Raw genomic sequence first — 22,395 nt, 5'->3', positions numbered from 1 at the left:
TCTATTTTGCTTTTTTTCAAATTTAGCTTATTTTGGATATAGCCCAGTAGTGGATTGTCCACAAGGTTACAAGAGAATTAATGCTACTTTTTGTCAAGGTAAGACATTTTTAGCATTTGCTTTGAGTAATTTTTGTGATTTAAAATAGGGTGTGTTGTTCTGTTTACTTAATTGGAATTAGAGGGATACATCTGACTTCACTATTTTATTTAGACAAAGACAACGTTGTGCTTAAAAACAACATGGATTACATGATAATCAAGAGCAAAAACAATTTAAAGTGCATTATTTATATGATTATAAATAACTACAGTAATTATACATTATATTATTTGTCTTACTATAGTATGACTTCCCATTGCCGATAGCAATGCCCAAGGTGGTTCACAGTCAACATAATTAAAATCATAATATGTCAACGCTTAGTATAATACCATCAAAATAATTTAAAAACTTATTTTGGGAGTTTATAGAAACCAATAGTTGACCAAGTCCATCATGGTAAAATAGCTTAATCTGATTATGACAATGGGTTAGGATAGGGGGCAGATTTTTTATTTTAAATTTATTTAACTTCTAAAAGACCTCAGGAGACTAGTCAGTGGAGACATGATATAACTTTATCAGGGAAAAACAAAATTTTTGATCTATTTTTTTCCTTGAGGTACTGACTTCACCTATCATTTCCCCAACTCTGTGCTGAATATTATGGCCACGCACACTCTAGGGGTGCTCTGGGGGCTGCAAAAGATCCCTGACCTAAGGAGATCCCTTGCATAAGCAAATTACACAGTGTGAATGCTATTACAAAAAATCCCTTCACCCATTACTCCAAGCTAGACTTCTGATGGCAGCAAGATGGTTCTTCAGACGTTGTGTGATTTCCTACAGTCATCCCATTTTCTTCATTAAATTTCTCATTCAGTTTTCTCCAATGGTGAAATGGTGGTGTCTTCCAGATGTATTGGACTTCACCTCCATAATCTGCAGCTAGCAGCATACAGTATATGGAGAGCATCAGACTGGGGAAGTTCAATCTAATAGGTGTAAGGTTTCATCCGTCAAAAGCCTCAGGTTACAAAGTGGAATGTTTAATAGCCAGCCCTTGAGTATTTCATTGAGCACCTTAATGCAATGAAACAAATTGCTTACTAATCTCTACATGTATTATATGTTTGCAGATTAATTATAACTGTTTAGTACATAGGCTATTAAACTAAGATTTTGTTTTTCCTCCTGAAGTGGTATAACAATTGCCTTTCACTAAACAAACTTAATGATCTCCTGAGTTGCTGTGAAACACAACAAATGTGGACATAGACTTTATATCTTTTTTCATTCAAGCCATTCGCTGCCCGATTCAACTCTGTATCTGCTTGAACATAGAATGTATTGGTTTTATTTGGGACTATGTAACAATAAAATGGAGAATTTATTGCAGTATGTTATTATTTGCTATATTCTTATTAAAATATTTGCTAGGAAAAGGGAAGCCAAAATTAAAGATGGAACTGATGGAAGACTTCACCCTTTATCTTCTGGGAGAAGTGGAACATTCTCCATTAAATAAACTATTGCATTGGCAATGACTGTTGCTTTTGTATATCCCTCAGAGTTGCCTTAACTGAAGCAGTTATAAATTCATAAATAAATGTTCTTAAGAATGAAAAAAAAAACTGTCTGGATAATTGCTTAACAGTAAAAACAGCTGTTTTTATTTTTTCACAAATCAAGTGTATTCATGGCAAATGCACATACACTTATCAACTTTAGAAGTTCTATCAATTCCACATAAGGTTGTATTTGAAGAATAGAATCGAGAAGACCTAAGCTTTGGAGGAAAATTATTGCTTTATGCTCCTCTTATGAATCTTAGTCCTTTCAAAACATCTACAGTTGGTCTTGTATTTGAAGTGAACACCTTTTGTATTTCATTCAGTGACTAGCTTTTTCTTTGCAATTAGATATCTACAGAACAACTATTTTGGTGAAAAAATGTATCTCCAAAAAAGTCTGTTTTAACTCTGTTGTTTAGCCTACGTGTACCTTAGGATTAAGGTCATAAACTTTTATTCATGTGTTTCCTCCTGCCCTCTTAACTGTCATCAATGCAAAGAGTCTCCTATCCTCTTCTATTTTTGTCATATCTGAACTGTGCATTGCAATTACTGTTAATAGCTGATTGACACATGCCAGGATTTTTAAATGGAATTTGGAGTTGACTAGGAGTAAAATCTAACAATTTACCTGAGTTTAGACACATCAGATCACATTAAACAAAAAATGGAAGCAAATCTTCCAGTTTTTTAATGGATGGAAGAGGTAAGGAGAGAGTATCAATATGTATTATTTTGGTACATCCTACATACTCAATTCTAAGACATTCACGCTACAGTCTGTTTCTTGCATGGTATTAAATTATGATTTTGTGGAAGACCACAGTAGTTGAGCCTTCTTATTAACACAGGGGCTTTATGTAGGAGTTAGGAGATACTTCTTCAATGCCATAGACATTATCTCTTGGCATCCCACAGTGATCCATTCTTCCCTCTTCATTGTTTAATACATTTAACGTCTGTTCAACATCTACAGTGCTGGGAGAGGTCATGAGAGATTTTGGGGTGGGGTTTCCACAGTATGTGGTATTCCATTCTAAAGGAGCAGGAGGAAGGGAAGCATAGATGCACTGTATGTTCAAAGTATCCACATCTGCTCAGAAAGTGAATGAATTTACTGATACTCCAGAGAACACCTGAGTTAAAGTAAGTAGAGGAAGAAATATTGTTGGTGTTTAATAACCCCAGCCCCCAAAGAAGGAGAAGATGATGATGCCTTTCAAAAACAAACTACAGATTTTTCCAAGAGGCCTGAAGCAATAGTGATGAGGGATTTAAATTCCCCTGACATCTGCTGGGAAACAAACTCTGCCAGGCATAATCTTTCCAGGAAATTCCTGACTTGTCTTGCTGACAATTTTCTTCTTCATAAAGTGAAGGAAGGCACTAGAGAATCAGTTGTTCTTCATTTGATGCTAATCAATAGGGAAGACTTAATTAAGAAAATTAAAATAACAAATATTTTGTGGGAAGGTAACTACGTAATGCTGGAATTCTTGATTTTAAGAGAAACTAAGGCTATCAAATATACATATTGGATCTTACAGTAATAAACTCAGAGCAACTGTAAGTTAGAGTCCAGGGCAAGAGAAGCTAATTGGAAGCAGAACTCCAGATGAGTAGGAGTTCTTTAAAAAAAGATATTGAAAGACAATTGCAAACAAATTCAGTGAGGGAAGAAATAAAAGACAGCAGAAAAAGCCAATGTGGCTTTACAAAAAGCTTAGTGAAGCTCTAAAAACAGGAAAGAATACATACAGGAGATGGAAAGAAAGATAGGTTGCCAAGGAAGAGTGCAGACATGGAACTTAGAACTGTAGTTAGGGTATCAGGAGAGCTAAAGTTAAAATGAGTTGACATTAGCAAATAATGCTAAGGACAACAAAATCTTTTTAAAAGATATATTCAAAATAAAGAGAAAAAAATCAGTATACTAGTTGCTCAGTGAAGAGAATGAAAATGCAATGTAACAAAAACCAGAGCTACCCAATTCCTGTTGGTGATTATGAAGAGCAAAATATTTTTAATTTGTTTATTGAATTTGTTTGCCACCCAAATCCCAATGACTCTGGGTGGCTTGCAACAACTAAATATACGGAAGACTGAAGATTGAGATTAATAATAAATGAAATATCTATTTACTTCAGATGAATTCAGATCTCCAGTGCCCTTCAGCTTCTCAAACACTAATTCTTTAAAAATAAATTTTGTGGAAGTAACATCATTAGAAATAATTACTTTTTAAGCCTTGTATTAACAAATATATGCGCTTCTGTTGGGAATGGCAGGCTAAATGGCTGTGCCCGCTGGTTCAGCGGTGGAGTTGACGATGTGGTAACTTTTGGGGGGCTCAGTCAGGTTTTCCTGAAGCCCAGAAACATTCTCCAGATCAAGGAGAATACCTGGAATCACCCCATCTGTCCTCCGGACGGCTGCTTGCAGCCAGAAGGTCGCAAACAGCGTTTTGCATTTGACTGGTAAGAGCCAGCTGGGAGGCAGGGACTTCATGACTTTCCAAGCCACGCTGTAGCCTTAAAGGGACACTAAGATCAGACACCCCATTTCTAAATCACCAATTCGTATTTTTTTTAAGTATATGTACCCCAAGAGAGGCTTTCCAAAGCGAAGAGAAGCTGGTTCTCTTAGTGCTTAACATTATTTTTGGGATTACCTTTAAAAAAAAATCTTCTTTAAGTTTTGGATTTTGTTTTCCTTCCAAAGGAAATTCCAAAGATTGAGAGTAAACAATTGTCTTCCTGTTATTACTTTTGTATTAAATTGGAAGATATTAGCATTTTCCTTCACGTTGAATCGGCTGATTTGAACCTTCAGCTTTCTGTTTTCACTTTCCTTGAGAAATGTCTGCTATCTCACTCTCACTTTATGTAAACACACTCTGGAACTCTTCCATGTCTTCGACTTTCACTGGTTAAGCTCCTAGGAGGCGCCATAAACTACTGTGTGAGACATGGAGGATTTCAAACATTCTTTCTGACTTTCACCAGGATTTTAAACAGATTTCTTCTGACTTCTATCAAGCTTTTATGCAAGATATCCAGATATTGTGGAAAATATGAGATTTAAAATGTGCCATCAGGTTGGGGATGCGGTAGATGAAATTGAGGAATTTAAGAGCGATAGAAAGGGGTTTTTTTAAGACTGGGATTTTTATCGAGATGCTGGATGAAGATTGGATAATGGAGTTGGAGAAATCTAAGGTGGAGAGTGATCTGCAAGCCATAAGTAAAATCAATCTCTGGATGAAATGCCATGGAAAGAACTGGAAGCTTTGAGGGGGGCACTCGGGCTGTTTGATTCTTTCAAGAGGAAAGCTCTGTGCACATTGAGGGGATCTGTAGCTGCTCTGGTTTATTCTGCGGTGGGATAAGGGTTGAAGAATGTTCATCTGGTTTGCTTTAAGGATTTGATTGATGCTATTTGCCTTTAAAGATTTGGATTTACTGTTTTGAATTGGCTTTGTTTTTGGGTTTATTAAGATTGGGATTATTAAAATTGTTGTACTATTAAGTATAATAGGAGACAACTTACGTGCTTTTAAATTTGATTCTTATTATAGCAGACAGAAATGTATAGAATAGTGGTAGGAAGGGAATAATTAAATACGTTTTATCTTTTGAAGGTTTAGGTTTATATGAACTTTTTTTCTTTATTTTAATATAAGGGGGAGGAGTAACTGTACTTAGTGATTTTTATTATGTCTTAAAGTAGAATGACTTATAGAAATAATGTGGTGTTTTGGTTTAATGTAGAGTAAGAGATTGATGATGGAAAGTTTTATATATCCTTGCTGTTAAAAGCTGGAAGCCACATTTTTTGTAAATCTGAATTTTTTTTCTCTTCTGTTTCTGCACCTCTTTAGTTTTTTTCTTTGTAGGTTTTTTGTTTTTGTTTTTTTTGTAGTTTTTATTCTTCTCTTGAAACCTAATTAAATTTACTATTAAAAAAACAAATATATGAGAAAAATGTAACACAGTTTTTATGTTTAAATTCTGCTGTCATACAAAGATCATCCAAATCAGAAACTGTGTTTTGTTTGGCGCACCAAAAAAAAAAAAGGCTTACAAATTCAATCCAATTGTTCTAGGAAGACTGCAGTCCAGCCAAATTGAAAAATGAAACATACTGGTTATCTCAGGTTCCCCACTGACCAACCAATTTCAGTCTGTTAGGATCCACAGGCAGAAAAAAGAGATGTAAGATTTGAACTTTAGGACTGCTATATGTATGGGCTGAGGTTTATAGTTGGACAATACTGGTTTTCTGTTCTATTTAATGGCTTCTTTAGTGTCTATAATAATACATTACCTAATCAAAGAGCTGTGTTCTTAAATCTCTACATCCCTCTGTTTCAGTTCATAATAATGGTCTGGGTGAATCCTAATATCCATCCTATAAATATCTATGCGAACTATTGGTATACAAAATATATCTTGGTAGGCTTGGTAAACAGGTCTGAGTTCTGGATATGTTCACAGACAACAGGGAGAATTTAAACTGGAAACATCTCAGTTGGTATTGTATTTGATAAACCAAACTGATGATGTAATTCACAAATTGATTTGAACTTGTTCCAAATTTGTCATCTGGTTGACAAGGTGTCCAAGACTTCCACATATTTTCAGTGAGTTATGCTATAAGATTGAATGTGGCAGATTCTTGGGTTCATTTCTGGTTCCGTTGTTCCTGGCTGTTTAGTATGGTTGTGACCAGAACTGTCAGACACCATTATGTCCTGATCTTTAGTGGTGATGGGCTGACTTTGGACTGCACATTACTTAGAACATCTGTGCTAAAAGCTTAATTGTTATGCCACATTGTTTCTCAGTATAGAAACAGAAAGATTCAAACTGAACCTTTAGTGGCTTTTAAGATTTATTTTTACTGCCCATATTTTTATCTACTGTCCCAAACCTCTAAAACTGCTTTTAAATAACGTATTTGTTTTATGAATTTTGTTTGATAAAGATAGGCAAATGAAAGCATTTTAAAACTGCTATTTTTCACAGAACCTTTGTCTTAATTCAGATTCCATTCCCAACTGCTTTAGCAGGTTGGTTTCAGTATAAGTTACACAGCTGGACAAGATTCTGAGTGATGCTTTAGATAGGTGGTCACTAACCACAGGGTGAATTAGTATGCAATGAAGAGAAAACTTACAGGGCTTTTTGCCCAAAGTTTGAAGAAACAGTCATTTCAAAATATTTTCTTCTTCCCCCATGCCCCAAAGCCATGTAAGATTTGTTATTTACTTCTTGGTCTCTGCATAATGCAAGATAATATCAGTACAATGGTTTCTTGATGAGTTCACCAAGAAGCCACACTTCATGTACAGTTGTTAAAAACTTGATAAATTATAGTATAATTTGATACAATTAAATGCTAATTCTTAAATAGTAGTTAGTGTTAGAATTTACAGTGCTGTGATTTTCTTATTAACGTACTAAAGAAAACATTTTAAAATTATTTAATCAGGTTTACATTTCTCCTTCTCTTATTATTTAATAGTAAAATGGCACTGGTATTGATAGATTGGACAATGTTTAAAAAGAAACATATCTGATCTACAGTGTAGTAAAACAATAGATTAGCTATTCTTCAGGCACACACATTCATATCCTGACTATACTGAAGCTTACTGTATGTCTTCCCTACTCATTCATTGCATTGATGTTTTCTTTCAGATACACTGGAAGCTTTTTTTGGAAAAAAAAGCTGGCTAATATAAAAGAATAATACATGAGTATTACAGTTACTCAGGAAGCATGCAACTAACAATAACTGCTAATATTCTTTTTTGATTAAGGAATACTGGGGAGAAACAGGAAGTAGATACTCTAACTCCATGAAATTCTGTTTCTGAGTTGCTATAGGGTACCTGTCTTGTACTATTGATTTGGGAGATTAGTTGTTACTGGTTTGATAGTTATGATCGCAGGTATCATACTTACCACAACAGCTCTACTGGATTCAGTAGAGTTGTGCTGTTCCTTGCCAACATATTTGAAATGATGGACCAATTGAAATGCTTGTCTATGAAAAAAAATCCTGTTCCTATGGCTGAGGAATAAATTGGCGTATTATGTAGGACATGAAAATTTCACACAGTTAACTATTCATACAGTGGGCAAACTGCAAATCTACCTTCCCGAGGGAAGGTTTACACAGTTGTGATCACTGCACAAGCTGATATCATAGCTCATTACCATGTTGCACATTGTATTGTGCAACATAATCAAAGGGGACATACATGCCTATTTTTCATTAAGCATAATATAATTTTGTCCTTGGATAAATAGTTGAAATAGGCCAGGAGGATACTCTCAGGATATGGGGTAAAATGATTACACCAATAAAATATAATTTCATACGTAAAGTACAGATAAAGGGGTTTTTTTGTTCCCTCATAGCATAGAAGATGGTCTAAATTACTGGTTCAAAGAATAATATCCAGGTTTATTCAGGATTTTTCCCCACCATGTGGGTGTATTTCAGTAGAGACCACCCACTGTTTAATGATCCCAACATAGCACTAGAGTTATGTATTCTATCCCTTCCTTCCTTGTCAAAATTGTTGCCCTTTAAATCTATTTCTTTCCAGATCATCTGAAAATTACACTGCCAAGTCTTTGATGTATCTTGTTCTACCATTCCTAAAGTTAATACTTTGGCACTGAGTATCAAGTGTGGAGTAAACTCATCATTATAAATATAATACAAACCAAAAGAAGACAGTTGCTTAGCAGCTTTGTTCAGTAGTTGAATTATTAGGAGCATTTTATATGTTTCAACTGTAAAGTCCATTGTAAACAAACATAACAGTTTACTTGTGATATTTTCAAAATCACACTATTATCTTTTCTAGTGCCCCCCAAACATCTTGGATGCATTTTCCAGGCTTTCTCCAAAATTTGCTCTTTATTTACAATGCTTAATGTGAAAGGAGAAATTATCAAACTTATATGAAGTAATACTATTAATTGTATTGAAGTAATTTTATTACTTAATGTTCATACTATTTTATTATTCATATTGAAATATTGTTCAAGAGCAACCTCCATCTTATCACTCAAATCCCTAAAAGGTTCCATACAACTGCTCTAAGCACTACAGAAATATTTAGTTTATTGGATGTTATTCTTATCCTCAGTTGCTCTTTATTATTATCACCACATTAAATTGATAGCTCACCTTTCCTCTGAAAGTTCAAAATGGCATCTGTGGTGGGCCTCTCCTCTTTTTTCCTGCCACAAAGACCCCCATGTGATATGGATTGAGCTAAACATTGTAACTGACTCAAGGTTACCAAGTGAGATCCATGTCAAGTAGAGACCTCAACCAGGTTTCCCTGGTCTAAGTCTAACACTTTAACCATTATAGTACACTGAACTATGCTAGGCTGACTGAATGACTATTTATAAAATATAGGGGAAGTGTTACTTTCCCAAGTTGCTTATAAAACACGAGGAAGGTGACAGAAGATAGAGGGGAAGGAAGATGGAAGGCAAATAAATAGATGTAACAAAGGTGTCATAAAAATTATTGTTCGGGAAAAACTGCCTGAGGAGAAAAGGAGAAAATGTTGAATTGGTAGAGGGTGTGAGAGATATTGGATAAAGGAAGGATTTGAGCTAGGGGAGTTGATGGACAGAGATCTATTAGGTTATAATTGCAGAAAGATAAGAGAGACAACTTAATAGAAAGGCAAAGACATTTAATTAAGTTTTATTGAGTCAGGCCTTTACAAAGAAGTCAAGAAAGATAACTAGCAATTATATAATCATTAAAGAGCATTCTTCCTACCTCCTATATGTCTGAATAAAAGTTGTCAAATTTTTTATTCTTTTCAAAAAGCAAACCTGAGCTTATTTGTAAAGGAAACCAATTTCAAAGGTCTAGAGTTCTAGTTGTCATTTCCTAGCATTTCTTTACAGGTAGTCCTTGACTTACAACCACAAGTAGGACTGGAACTTCTGCCACTAAGTGAGGTGGTCATTAAGTGAGTCAATTTTACGACCTTCCTTGCCACAGCCATTAAGCACATCACCGCAGTTGTTAAGTTAATCATGTGGTCATTAAGTGAATCCAGCTTCCCCCATTGACTTTGCTTGTGGGAAGCTGGCTGGGAAGGTCACAAATGGCTATCACATGACCCCAGGACGCTGCAACCATCATAAATACATGCCAGTTGCCAAGTGATAGAATTTTGATCATATGACTGCAGGGACACTGTGACAGTCGTAAGTGCGAGGTCCAATCGTAAGTCACTTTTTACCATCTTAACTTCAAACGGTGGCTAAATGAATGGTCATAAATCGAGGACTACCTGTATACTATTATAAGTTTTATTACTTGGGTTACTGTAGAGATTTTAGATAGAATTCCCATTTTCCAGAAGAGAACAGTCATTCTTGAACAGCTCATGATACCTAGATTTATGTTCAATCTGGATAAAATGTGATAAGCTGAATTAGTCTTCCTTTTCTTGATTTTTCCTGATTTTTAACAAATCTGAAATGTAATTGGGCTCTAGAAACTCCTTCCGACCTTTCCCATTTTCCCCTTAATTGCCTTTCAGAAATGGATAAAAGTCTTTTTTAGGAAAATGTTTAGTATGTTCCAACTGCTGTTCCAGAGACAGAAAATCACTTAAGTTAACCACTCTCTAAAGGAGTCACACAGCACTCTAGGCCTCTGCAAGTCAGTAAACTGTCAGTTTTGTTTGCTTTTTTTTTTTTTACAACTGTTGGGGCACCACTTTGGATTTTTTTTTACAACTGTTGGGGCACCACTATTTCTGATGAATCAGAATAGTTTATCTGACTCATATCTGCCTGAAAGAAGGATAAACACTTGAAGGAGAGAACACACTCAGCAACTGCTGTATTTTCTATGAAAACAGTCGAACCCTGAATGCAGCATCTGTTTAAGACAGAGAATACTGGAAGGATACCAGCAGGGACTTAAAAGTCATGGCCATCATGGCTCCAGTGTGGATAACCTATAGTTTGCAAGACCATCCTGCCAGTGCTAGAATGAATTAATGTATTAATGAATGAAAAGTCTTCTTGATTTGCACTCCTCAAGATATGCTATTTGGAGGTTTAAAATGCATTCAGTTTCTCTATTCAGAGATGATAATTTAAATAAGATAGTGCTATTTCTGGAAAGGGAGAAATTTACATTTTTCTGACAAAAAAACAGGTATAATACTAAGGCAATATACTGTATGAGGAACAGTTCATTGTATAAATGTACACTAATTTGAAAGTATGAGCTTTCAAGCATAAAAATCCTTGAAATTTATCTGTCATTTACAACAATCATACCGTTATTTGGCCCACTTACAGTGTATCTTACAAATCAATGCCTCTTTTGGCATTTTCTGGGTATTCCTTCCCTGTGTTTTAAAGGTATAGGTAGGGAAAGAATATGGGGACCAGGTTTGAGAACTGAAAGATTCTGTGATACAATAAAGTCTAGTGATTAATAGCAATTGTTTATACAGATTCAAATACAGATTTTTTAAACTGACAACCAGTTGTGTTCCTTTTCAGACATTAATGAATGCCAGTTACAAGGGGTTTGCCCCAATGGTGAGTGTTTAAATACCATGGGCAGCTATAGGTGTACCTGCAAACCGGGATTTGTACCAGATCCTACTCTTTCCAGATGTATCCGTAAGTAACCAAAACGACCAATGCCATTTAACTGTGTGGTTTCCTTTCTCCCAGCCCCCTTACAGTTTGTATTGGAAACAGCTTAGTCATTGTTGATCTAAATATTTCTGTGGCGGTTATAACTAGGAAAAGTTTCAATTCACCATTTAGAATTGTTTTGCTTTAAAAGTTAATGAGAAACTGTAGTTGTAATCAGATTGTATGTTGTAGTAGAATCCAGAGAGTTCATTTCCCCAAATAAATAACAAAAATAAAAACAGATTTTGGTGTATGCAGCAGCAGACCGTTTACCCATACCCCCCCCCCAGTGATGCTTGATAGCAGTTGAGTAAAATAAACTGAATCTTTTTTTTTAATTTACCAATTAAGACAACTGATCTTAATAGGGTCTGATTAAAAGAAACAACCATCTGTAAACTATGTTTTGATGTCTCATGATTTCTGATTTTGCCAGTACTTAAATACTCATGTGTTCAAGAAAGGAAGGCTTATTGCTTCCTGCATGAAGCATCCCAAACATGCCAACCATAAGAACTCTGAGATAATTACAGCATAAACTCTTGTTTGGCTGGAGCTTTGTGTGAAATTTGCCTTTATGGAAATACAATTAAGTTATTAATTTGGTCTTTTCAGTTTAAAGAACTGCCTGGGTTATCAAGGATCATTATCCTTCACACTTAATAATTACTTCAGTGGGTCTGTTATTGTATCCTATATACTAGGTTATGAATGCTTCAAAAACTATTAGGAAGAAGTATTTTGGATCTTGCATGAGTACAGCATTTATTTTCCATTTATTAAAGCTTCCTGACTTTGCTAATGTGACTCTTAAAGAAGCCACAATTTTTTTTAGACTTGCTTGAATGAACAGGAAAGAGGTATTATGCTCAGATAAAGTTTGAAATATTTCTTCCAGATCCTTCTATATAACAAATGCAAAGCCTTGTTATATAAAAATAGCAAATCCATTCTCTGTTAGTGGTTCCTTAGCTTTGCATATGTATACATTTTTTTTTCCTAATGTTTTAAGAACCCAATGAGGAGCTGGGCGTGCTCAGTAACTAAGGCATGTTTGTGTTTATTGCAAGGGAAAAAATAGAAACCCTGAGAGAGGAAAATGTAAAGGAGGGCTCTGAAAAGATGGCTGGCTGAAACTTTTCTGAGGAATGAGCCAAACTCCTGCATTTTGTTACAAGTCCCATTTGTAAAAACTTTTGCTAAGAGTTGTGCAATAAATAAAATAGAACCTTGTTCTCCTTGGAGCAATCACATTTTTAACAAAAACCTTTTACATGATGGAACTCTCAGACGGTTCATAAATATCTCATGTGCCCAATCCAAACCCAGCTGAGATGCCAGGTTGCATGGAGACATACAAGTCAGCTGAGCAATCTCTGAGCAGCAGTGTTTTGAGATAAAAAAGTGTATTTTCCGTAATTGAAGTGGTCCTTTTTCCTATCTGCCAAGATCATGTAATCTGTTATTAGGCACGTCTTCGACCTGCCAGTTCACATGCTATTTTTGCCAACATAATACACACCTGGGAAAGACTGAGACGTTTTGTATAAAGAAAAATAAGATGTGGATTGCCTTTCACTTGAAACTTGGGAAAGTAGTAGAAGCATAGAATGTAAAACTTGGCATCTAATTAGTCCCATGAGAATCATTTTATTAATTAATGGACTAAATAGTGATTTCTTATAAAGGTTAAGAAACTATAAATTAATTGTTGGAAAGCATAAAGCGGTATGGTGTCACAAATCAACACCAAATGCAAGGATATTTTGTCATTATCTCTCAGTGATGTAAAGTTGCTGCGGTCTCATTTACTCTGCCAATGGAACAAAATTTTCTCTGCAATTATGTAAAACATGTGCTGGTCTCATTGCTTTATTTTACAGTTATAGGGTTGTGGCTGGAATAGTTTTCCACAAACATAGACCCTTTTTTAAAAAAATCAATTTCGGAAAAATTACTTATTGGATGCTGCTGCAGATTACTTCTCACCTATGAATTCTTTCTGCACAGCAGATTCTAAATGACTTCCTTTCTTTCAGCCCAGTCCTAGAAAAATATATATATAATAAAAGACGCTTTGGGTTTCTTTTCATAGAACTTTACAAAAATAATAGAGGTGATAGCCTAGCAGCCATTCAATTGCATATGGAAAAGCTTTGGTGAGAAATTTCTTTTTAAAAATAATACAATGAAATCTGGAAAATGAAGGACATATAATTTCAGTGGGGAAATTAGAGGAGAGGAATTCACATGAGAAGGCAGCAATCCCACACAATGAAATCAAGTCTGCACACTTTTCCTACTTGGACAGAATCTTTAATCAAGAATCTTGAATAGAGTTTTTACAGAATTCCTTACCTCTTTCACCTTTTTATATGTTACTAGAAAAAACCAGATTGGGAGAAGAGTCTTATCTATTTATGGGAACCTGAGATGGTTTGTTCTGCTCTGTAGCTAAACCAGCCCATTAAAAAAATGTGTACAAAGGAATGGAACACATTATGAATTTTCACATCAAAAGAATTAGTTTCAATTATAAAAGCAGCATTCTGAAAGAGGCGCATGTTCAGGGTTTCCCCACAAAAAAACCTAAAACAAGACAAAAATCTAACACCAGAACGTAGGGAGATGTGTTTTAACAAAACGATATGATCACATAGCTATATGCCATCACTGATTTTCATGATCACTTGTTCAGTATAAAAATTATAGATGTCTTCTTTCAGCCTAGATATCTAATAATCACTTAACAGAATCCTCAAATAATGCAATGTGTCCCTTTATAACACAGCCTCTTTTTTTGCCAAAGTGTTCTGAAACATTTTGAAGCCCAACAAGTACAGTATATTGTCACTTTTCTCCAGATCTCTTTCCAGAATAAAGGAGAGAGACAAATAGCTAAGTTATTGTGTACAAATGCATACACACAGGTCGCTTAAATTCAGGAGCTGTATTTAAATTGATCAGATGCCTTAACTGAATTATAAGGTATAGTCCAGCTGCCTCTCCAAAAAATTGTTGCAGGCTGAAATGGTTTCTTCCTATTTTTGTTTGTATGCAAATAGATGAGGAAAAACTTGTGTTTTGTCCTTTTTCATTGCAAAATAATAATAAATGTTTGCATAATTCTGACTTCAAAGAATCAGACTTTTTCTAAGAAAGATGGTCTTTGATTCTCAAGTTGAAGAATATCAACTATTATTTCTTTAATGTCCTGTATGTAACCATGTAACCATATAACAGAATATGGGTGAAATCTACCAGTTACTGCTGCTGTGCAACTTCTGTCCATTTAAATGGGTCATCTACAGGTTGATTCCCATAATTCCTCGGGGCTTAGATTAGGACAAAATTTTTGAACTATTTCACAAATTATATATGTATTCTGCTAAAAATGAATAAAAAGTCTTGGGATCTAGGCAAATCTTAATAAAAAAAACCTGGGATCTTATTTTAAAAGGCAAAAGATCTTATCTTTTAAAATAAAGATATGCCAAATCTGCAAAAAATGTGATTCACTAAAATAAATATAATTAATCAGCCATACTCTTGATAAGCCGTCTTGGTTTGTTTGTTTTTTGTGGGACAGAAGAAACAGGTTTATTTATGTGGGATATAATTTATGACTTGATCCAGCTTTATGACCACAACTTAGACAACCCTTTGTTAGCTATTATCACATCTGATTTGGCATTTTTACTCATTATATTTTTACCATATTTTAGTATAATTAAAACTTCCTGACCTACCCATATAGCTTGTTTTATTTTTCAAGTATCAGAAGGAGATACAATATATTCTAACTTCATTTTGACTCTTTGCTGTATGTTGATATAACTATGATTTTTTTTAGAACTACAACAACAGAACACTAATTCTGTTGACTGAAGGAATTTCAGATTTTGGTGAAGTATTTCCTGATATTTGGGAAGACTGGCAGAAAAGGAACAAAGCATTTGGGAAGGATGATAATGCTGTTAGCTGATATTTTGCCAGGGTTTAATTGTATTCAAGTGACTTCATTTATGTGCATTGATTGACTAGTAATGACTTCAAAGAACGCAGCTTCCTTGGTGATCTTAAATGATCTTGCCTATCAAGTCAGAATTGTCATTTTGCAATTCTTTTGTGACATAGCATTGTAATGTGAGTGTCAGAAGTGAGTGTGTGATCTGTCAATGTTCTGTATTTTTACTGTTCACCTGCTTTAAGCTTGCTTAAGTGCTTCTGCATGGGAATAAGGCATTCCCCTAATTCTGTGCTATGGGAGCATGGCCGCATCTAATTTGAACACTGGCTTTTACTTCTAAGCAATTAGGGCTTTACTTTTCAATTGTGTCAGATTGATGTCAGACATGATTTATGAGAAATGTTTGTCTTTAGACATCAGCATCCCTTTCTCTCTAATGATGTGCTGACGTTTTATTCTTATCTGGTGGTGGATCTCCTGTGGTGCTTCTCTGTTTTGTTTCTCAAGTAAACTTTAGCGTCCTCCTTCCCTTTTCGCTGCAGCTGATAATCCAATGGTCATTGAAGAGAAAGGGCCCTGCTACCGGTTTGTCAGTGCAGGAAAGCAGTGTATGCACCCTCTCTCTGTTCAGCTCAGCAAGCAGCTCTGCTGTTGCAGTGTTGGCAAGGCCTGGGGCCCCCACTGTGAAAAATGTCCCCTTCCAGGAACAGGTAAGAGGTTCCCAGAAAACAGATATATTTGCACACATGTACAACATACCACGTAGAGAGTAGCCTAATGTAATCACCATAGTGTTATGTTGGTTCTATCTCTTACCTTTACAAACAAGCATAGATGAGGTTTTTCTCTGTATTTTGCAATGACTAGCTTTCCAATTACAGGTATCCCATATTTGTTGAGTGATGTTTGTTATTACATAATTCATATCACAAGATGGTCATAAATAAACTAAAATGTATATGCCTGTGAGAATTTTCAAAACTGATATTGGTCTTCATGTTTAGACTTCAAAATATCCTTTTTAATTATCACAAAAGTAGTATTCCTAAGGTGTGTTGAATGTATTAGGTGTCTGAGACAGATTAAGGTGGGATGAAACTATGATACTAAAGGTGGGATACAAATTTATTGTACATGAAACGTGGATGAAATTAAAGGAGATTTTTTTTTTTTGCTTCTAAATGTGAGTTTTGTGCAATGGAAATAGGAGTTTTCAAGTCATTTAAATAATAACTTGCCTAATCAACCCAATAGTATGTCAGACAACCAAGTTATATTAGGAATTTTGATTTTAGGTAAACTAAAAAGTTGTATTACTAATGTTTACAGGGAAAAATCCCTTCAACTTGAAAGTTGCTATGACTGCAGTATATTCTACTAGCCTCAAATGAAGTGTTCTGATCAGATCTGATAGTAATCTTATAAATATTGTTCCTGCATATGCTCAGTAAATAAAAGGATGCTCATTTACCCACCATACCACTAGTTATGCAAATATAGATTAAACATTTTAATAACCTTTACATGCATTAAATCTAACTGTGTCATTGATTCCTAGATTCCCACAGTGATCTGTTGTTGAGGTCTGTCTACATTGGATGTTATGCTTATGTGCCCTTTTCAAAACTTTAAACATCATATGACCAATTTTCCCCCATTTGAAATATTTTATTACAGAAAAATCAATGAAGTACATTTGTAGAGCAATGTTATAGGTGTTTTATAAAAGTATCAATGGTGCCTGAAAATTCTAAGAGTCATAACCCAACACATCTAGTAGATACCATATTTGAGAAAGCTGCTTTTTAAAAAAAAATGTTAGGCCAGCTTCATTTATGCTATGATTTTTCCAGTAAATCAGCATGCAGAGCATATTCTTGCATGCATTCCTCTTAAGAGAAGATTGGAAACATCCCCACTTTTAAGTAACCTGAGTTCTGTATTAGAACAAGTATATTTCAATTCTCCAAATTTCAGACATAATGCGGAATTTGATTTAAAAGTGAAAGCTTCCAATCTCCTGTTCAAGACTGTACTCGAGAGAAGCTTCACGTCTCAGAATCCTTCATGTGATGCTGACCCCGAACTTAGAATTCACTTAGAAAATGCCCATTGTTTGGTTGAATTTCTGCAACTATCTCAAATTGAATCTTTCTCTAGGAGGAACAAATTATCTTCCCAAGTAACTGATGAAATATTACTGTCATGTAATTTGTGATTTTGCTTAAAAAATAGAATAAATAACACTTATAAAAATGTTCTTGATGTCAGGTTTTCTTTATTATGTTTTCCAATGTGTCACAAATATTGCACTTTTAGATTCTTAAAAGGAATGTTTTCCCATCCCAAATCTAGCTGCTTTTAAGGAAATCTGCCCTGGTGGAATGGGCTATACGGTTTCTGGCTCTCACAGAAACAAGCTATATCATCACCCTGCAGTTAGAATTCAGCCACCTGTCTTTGGCAAGACCCAGATTACTCAACATGTTGCTAAAGGTCCTTCTCCTCCACCTCTCCCAGCAAAGGAAGAGCCGGTGGAGGCGCTGACCATCTCACAGAAAAGTGAGCCCGAGGTGGCTGTGCGAGAAGGTGAGAGCAGAAAAGGATTTCTTTGTGTAGTTTAGTGTGTCTTTCATTATGTTTATGTCTTTCTTGTTCCTGTGTATTTCTTGCAGTGTAAAGTGCTTGTATCCAATGTGATGTCCTACGGACAGCCTGTCAAGTATTTGACTGTGTCATTTATTATAGGAACTGGTTTCAGGCTCTACAACTATATAATAAAAAATATTTAGCCCTCCGGGCAAAGAACTGGACCAGGTGAAATACTCCCAGTATATTATTCATTTCTTCAGATATATGCATGGGAGTAAATCTTAATTTCACCTTCTTTTTTTTCACCCAATCTGAAATTGAATTCTCTTGGGTTCCTGTTAAATGTTTGGAATCTTCTAATTTTGGAAAATGAAACACAGCTTTACACCATCGCCAAAGCTATTCACCATTGCAATTGTTACGTGAAATATTTCTAGATGTCAGTTTCATAGTTTTATGTCTCGGTCTTTGCATGGTTCCTACAAATGCCTTTAAAATCAGCTGCTTCCAAATGTCCTGTTTTTAACATGCTTAACATCAGTGCAAAGAAAAGCAAAGAGCTTGCCGCATGTGCAAAAATAAGTGCATTGCCAACACGCTTTTGGTGAACAGAACATAGACAGGTAGATACAGATTGCTGTGTGGAGTGTTGTGATTATTTGATTTTGAACTGTTGCCCTTCTGGAGTAGTTAATATATGGTTGTATGCAATGAAAATAATAATTGCAATGTGTCTTGGGTGGGCATTGAAATAATGCAGAAAGCACTATTGAACCTTTTGAAACATCAGATTCACTGAAATGATTTTGAAACCCTACATCATACCTACATAATATATTGTTTTGACCTGGAAGTTTATGCCTGAATATGTTTAATTTGGAATGACTGGGTCTAATTTTGCATAGAAATTCTACTTGCTAGTGTTCAATTGTCACAAATCAGGATTTCTGTTTTTAATTATGATATTCATACATTGTAGTTATCCTTTTAACCTTTGAACAAATACACTGTCAGCTTAATGAGCTTCTTGAACAGATCTAAATCCAATAATATGAGGTTTATTTTAAAAAAATCATATATGGCTACAAGGATATGTGTAAAAAACTAGCTTAAATTAATGTGGCTTTTCCATGTTAATTTTTGTATTGTATTTGTTCATTTTAAAATGTTCGTGCTGGATTCTGTGTTAATTACAACCAATCAAAATTTATTTTCCAGTTAAAAATTTTGTATGGAATTTTCTTTAACTCACAGAGCAATGTTTTAATATATAAGTGGAATACTATATTGAATGTCTTCTTAAGGCTTTATTTATTTATCCTTTAAGTCATGGGACTGGACAGACTTTGTACCAGGAGGATGCTAGTACTAAAGGTAAAATACTTCTTAAAAGAAGGATAAAGTCAAGGCTAAGGCACATGATGACCAGCATATCAAATATTACACCTGACTTCACTACCGACCAATTGTCCTTTTGCTCCATCGTGCAATCAAATTAATGTTTAGCTTTTACTGGGGTATGCAGAAATGGATATTTCATTTGAAGTTGAAAATCATTCTACTCATGTGATAAATCTATCAGAGAAACACTTCTGACGCATATTCACTTTAATAGCCTGTGATTAAGAATAGCTTTTTTTTTTTTTTTGCATATAAATGAGCACTTTACCAGCTTCTCATATGAAGCTCTATTATAGGTATCAATGACAGTTTTAAACTCAGGAAAATGCAATGAAAACAATTTAGACTTCCACTGAGGAAGAGAAGATGCTAGTTGGTTAACTCTTACCTTCACCTTTGTATTCTATTTTGTCCTTCCAGGGTTGTTAAAAAAATGAAGTGAGTTGTCAGCTTTAAAATGGTTACAGGAACTTGGTTCCAAGGGGTTGTAATTCCTAATACAGTTTTTACCAACATTACTTTTTTATTTTTTTGTTGAGAGAGAAATAGTTTGTAGGTTAATGAGTTGTGGCTTTTGATCAATCAATTAAATCAGGATCAGCAAGCTTTTCAAATGTTGGATGCTGCTGTACAATTTTATGTGAAGGTATGAATACCAAAAATTTAATAAGCATAAAATTTTAAAATGTAAAAAAAGAAAATGAGATGAAAGATCAGGCTCTGCCCTGGGTATCTCATAGATTCTGATGTTTTTCAGTAGGCATTTGGGCTATTTCCCACTGGCAGTCAGTCTGGCAGGCAGTTCAGTCAAGTGTGTAGTGACCTCTGGAATATGAAAGTGGCAAAGGTGCTCAACAGGAATGTTCCTGAGCAGCTTCTTCCTGTACATAGATTGGAAGGGATTCTTTGGCTTACTGAGCAACTCAGGGAGATGAAACATCACAAGAGATGCCTGAACAGCACTAGTGAAAGTCAAAGCAGGAATACAACTGAACACAGGTACAAGCCCAGGTTGGGCTACAACATGGTGGGCAGGATGTTACTTCTCTGCACTTATCACATCTTCGGATTGCTGTCTAGCAGCTTTGTTTAGGGTTCCCTGGTTCCTGCTATAGAGCAACAGACTGAAAGATTTTGTTTGCTAAGCATTTGGAAGACAAAATCACTCAAATCTGCTTACAGTTGAACACCGGCTGGGTAGAATCCAATGAGATAACAGAGGTGACATCTTCTGAGTTAATTCAGGATTCCTTCAAACTTGTGAAGTCTGAGGAAGTGAAGGGTTCTTTGTGAGATGAGCATTGCCACCTGTGTGTCTGATCTTTGTCCCTCCTAGTTTGTATGAACTAAGGGATGAGGGGACAAGCTACTGGGCTTGGGCAGTCATAAATGCTTGTTTGAAAAAAGTCTACCAGCCTTAAAAGAGGTGATGATGCACCCCCTCTTTAAAGAGGCTGGCTCTCAGTGTAGTCTCCACTTTCCAAGCAGGAGATGCAGTGGAAGTCTTGACCCAGTGTCTGGAGGCTGTGAGCAGCTGGATGGGCTGTAACAGGCATAGGTTGAGTCCCAGCCAGACAGAGGTACTGTTCACTAGCCTTCATTTTCAAGAATTTCTCCATCTTTAGTTCTGGGTAGGTGGTACTGCCCATGAAAAGGCAGCTCTTCAAACTGAGGACTTCCTGGACTTGTGGCTTCTGCTGGAAGAGCAAGTGGGGGCTAAGAGAGCTTTTGTCCACCTTCAGCTGGTTCAGCAGCGGTGGCCTTTTCTGGATCAGGAGGCTCTAGTAACTCATACCCTTGTCCCCATTCACCTGGGTTACTGCAGTTTACTTTATGTGGAGTAAAGTAAACAGCCAACAGAGTCTATGGGAGTGGGCGGCTCTAATAGATTTAAATGAATAATAATAAGTAATAATTAGTGATAGATTTTGTTAAGTGTTCTCTGAGGAACTAGAAGCATGCAAAATGAAGACACTTTCATTCCATTTGGCTATATCCTTTATGCCAATTTATATGAAAGCCAGAAGTGTGCCCTTTGCCTTATATAGAAAATCAAAGAATTTAAACCCGTTATCGAACAGCTTGTTCTTGAACCAATTAAAAAATATCCAGTGAGCTACACTTATTGTGGCAGTATTAAAATCTAGTGGAAAAATGAGGCTGTGTGGATATTATAAGTGCAGTGTCATTAAGGCCCTTAAATGGCATTCATATCCAGTGTCTGCTGTCAGTCAGCTGCTTGCTGGGGGCTGGGGTGGGGATTTTGCAAAATGTAGCCCAAGTGTACCAGGACTTGGCTGTTATGACACTACAGCAGATGTTCAAACTATCATCATCCATCATGGGGCATTCCAAGTTAAGCATCCCTAGTTTGGAATTTCTGTGGCCACTGAAATATTTCAATATTTCATGGAGAGACTGCTTTCTGGAATCTCAAGTCTTATGCTGCACTTTGCAATGCCTTCATGACTTCATCACTTAATAGGCTTACTAGCCATCTCCCCCCAACCCGCCCACCATCTTCAGAGGAATAGCCAGGCTGAATGAATGGTGTAGACAACCAAGGATTCACTGAAGTGGATTACTGGAGGAGACTGACCAGCATGTGTAGCCTGGTTCCTCCCTGCATAACATGTTACTTCATGCTCAACAACAGGAAGCAGTCCTGCTGAGTTACTACAGTGCTCTGGATACTACTGTATCTGCTCCTACTCTCTGTTCATTTATGTTAGATTAACAGGTCTTTATAAGGAGCTATGCAGCTGGACCCAGGAGGGTTCCTTCCACTATCGTTGGCATCTGTGTCATACAAAATTCAGTTTGCAGATGGCTCCGTGTTGCACTGTCATGTTAATCAGGTTGAGTTGGCAAGAATATATTCACTGCTACACTTCCTTAGGAATCATCAGAGCTTAGTTGGGAAGGTGCTGTTCATTGTGTCCTTGCTCCTTGCCTTCAGCAGTTACTGAAGAAATTTACCCTGAACTTTCATCTTTCAACCGAAGCCAGAGACCATTCTGTGAAAAGGTCCCCCCTTACTTCATGAAATATTATGTTAACTAAGGGAAGAGAGGTATTACATAAGCTATTGGTTGTTAGT

General features: G+C 35.8%; 1 protein-coding gene across 2 annotated transcripts in view; it reads left to right on the top strand.

Annotated features, from left to right (window-relative positions):
* The window catches only part of LTBP1 (latent transforming growth factor beta binding protein 1), a 228,185-nt gene that overhangs the window by 128,587 nt on the left and 77,203 nt on the right, over positions 1-22,395 (top strand). Inside the window, exons 9-12 of one of the 2 annotated variants that reach the window (XM_063305359.1) lie at positions 27-98; positions 11,192-11,314; positions 15,845-16,012; positions 17,658-17,891. In XM_063305359.1, the coding sequence (XP_063161429.1) occupies positions 27-98; positions 11,192-11,314; positions 15,845-16,012; positions 17,658-17,891 (597 nt within the window). The remainder of the gene's footprint in view (positions 1-26; positions 99-11,191; positions 11,315-15,844; positions 16,013-17,657; positions 17,892-22,395) is intronic. The other variant, XM_063305368.1, reaches the window with a different exon arrangement.

Source organism: Candoia aspera, chromosome 1, assembly GCF_035149785.1.
Source record: "Candoia aspera isolate rCanAsp1 chromosome 1, rCanAsp1.hap2, whole genome shotgun sequence".
Lineage (NCBI taxonomy): Eukaryota > Metazoa > Chordata > Lepidosauria > Squamata > Boidae > Candoia > Candoia aspera.
This window is presented reverse-complemented; position numbering and strand designations above follow the sequence as displayed.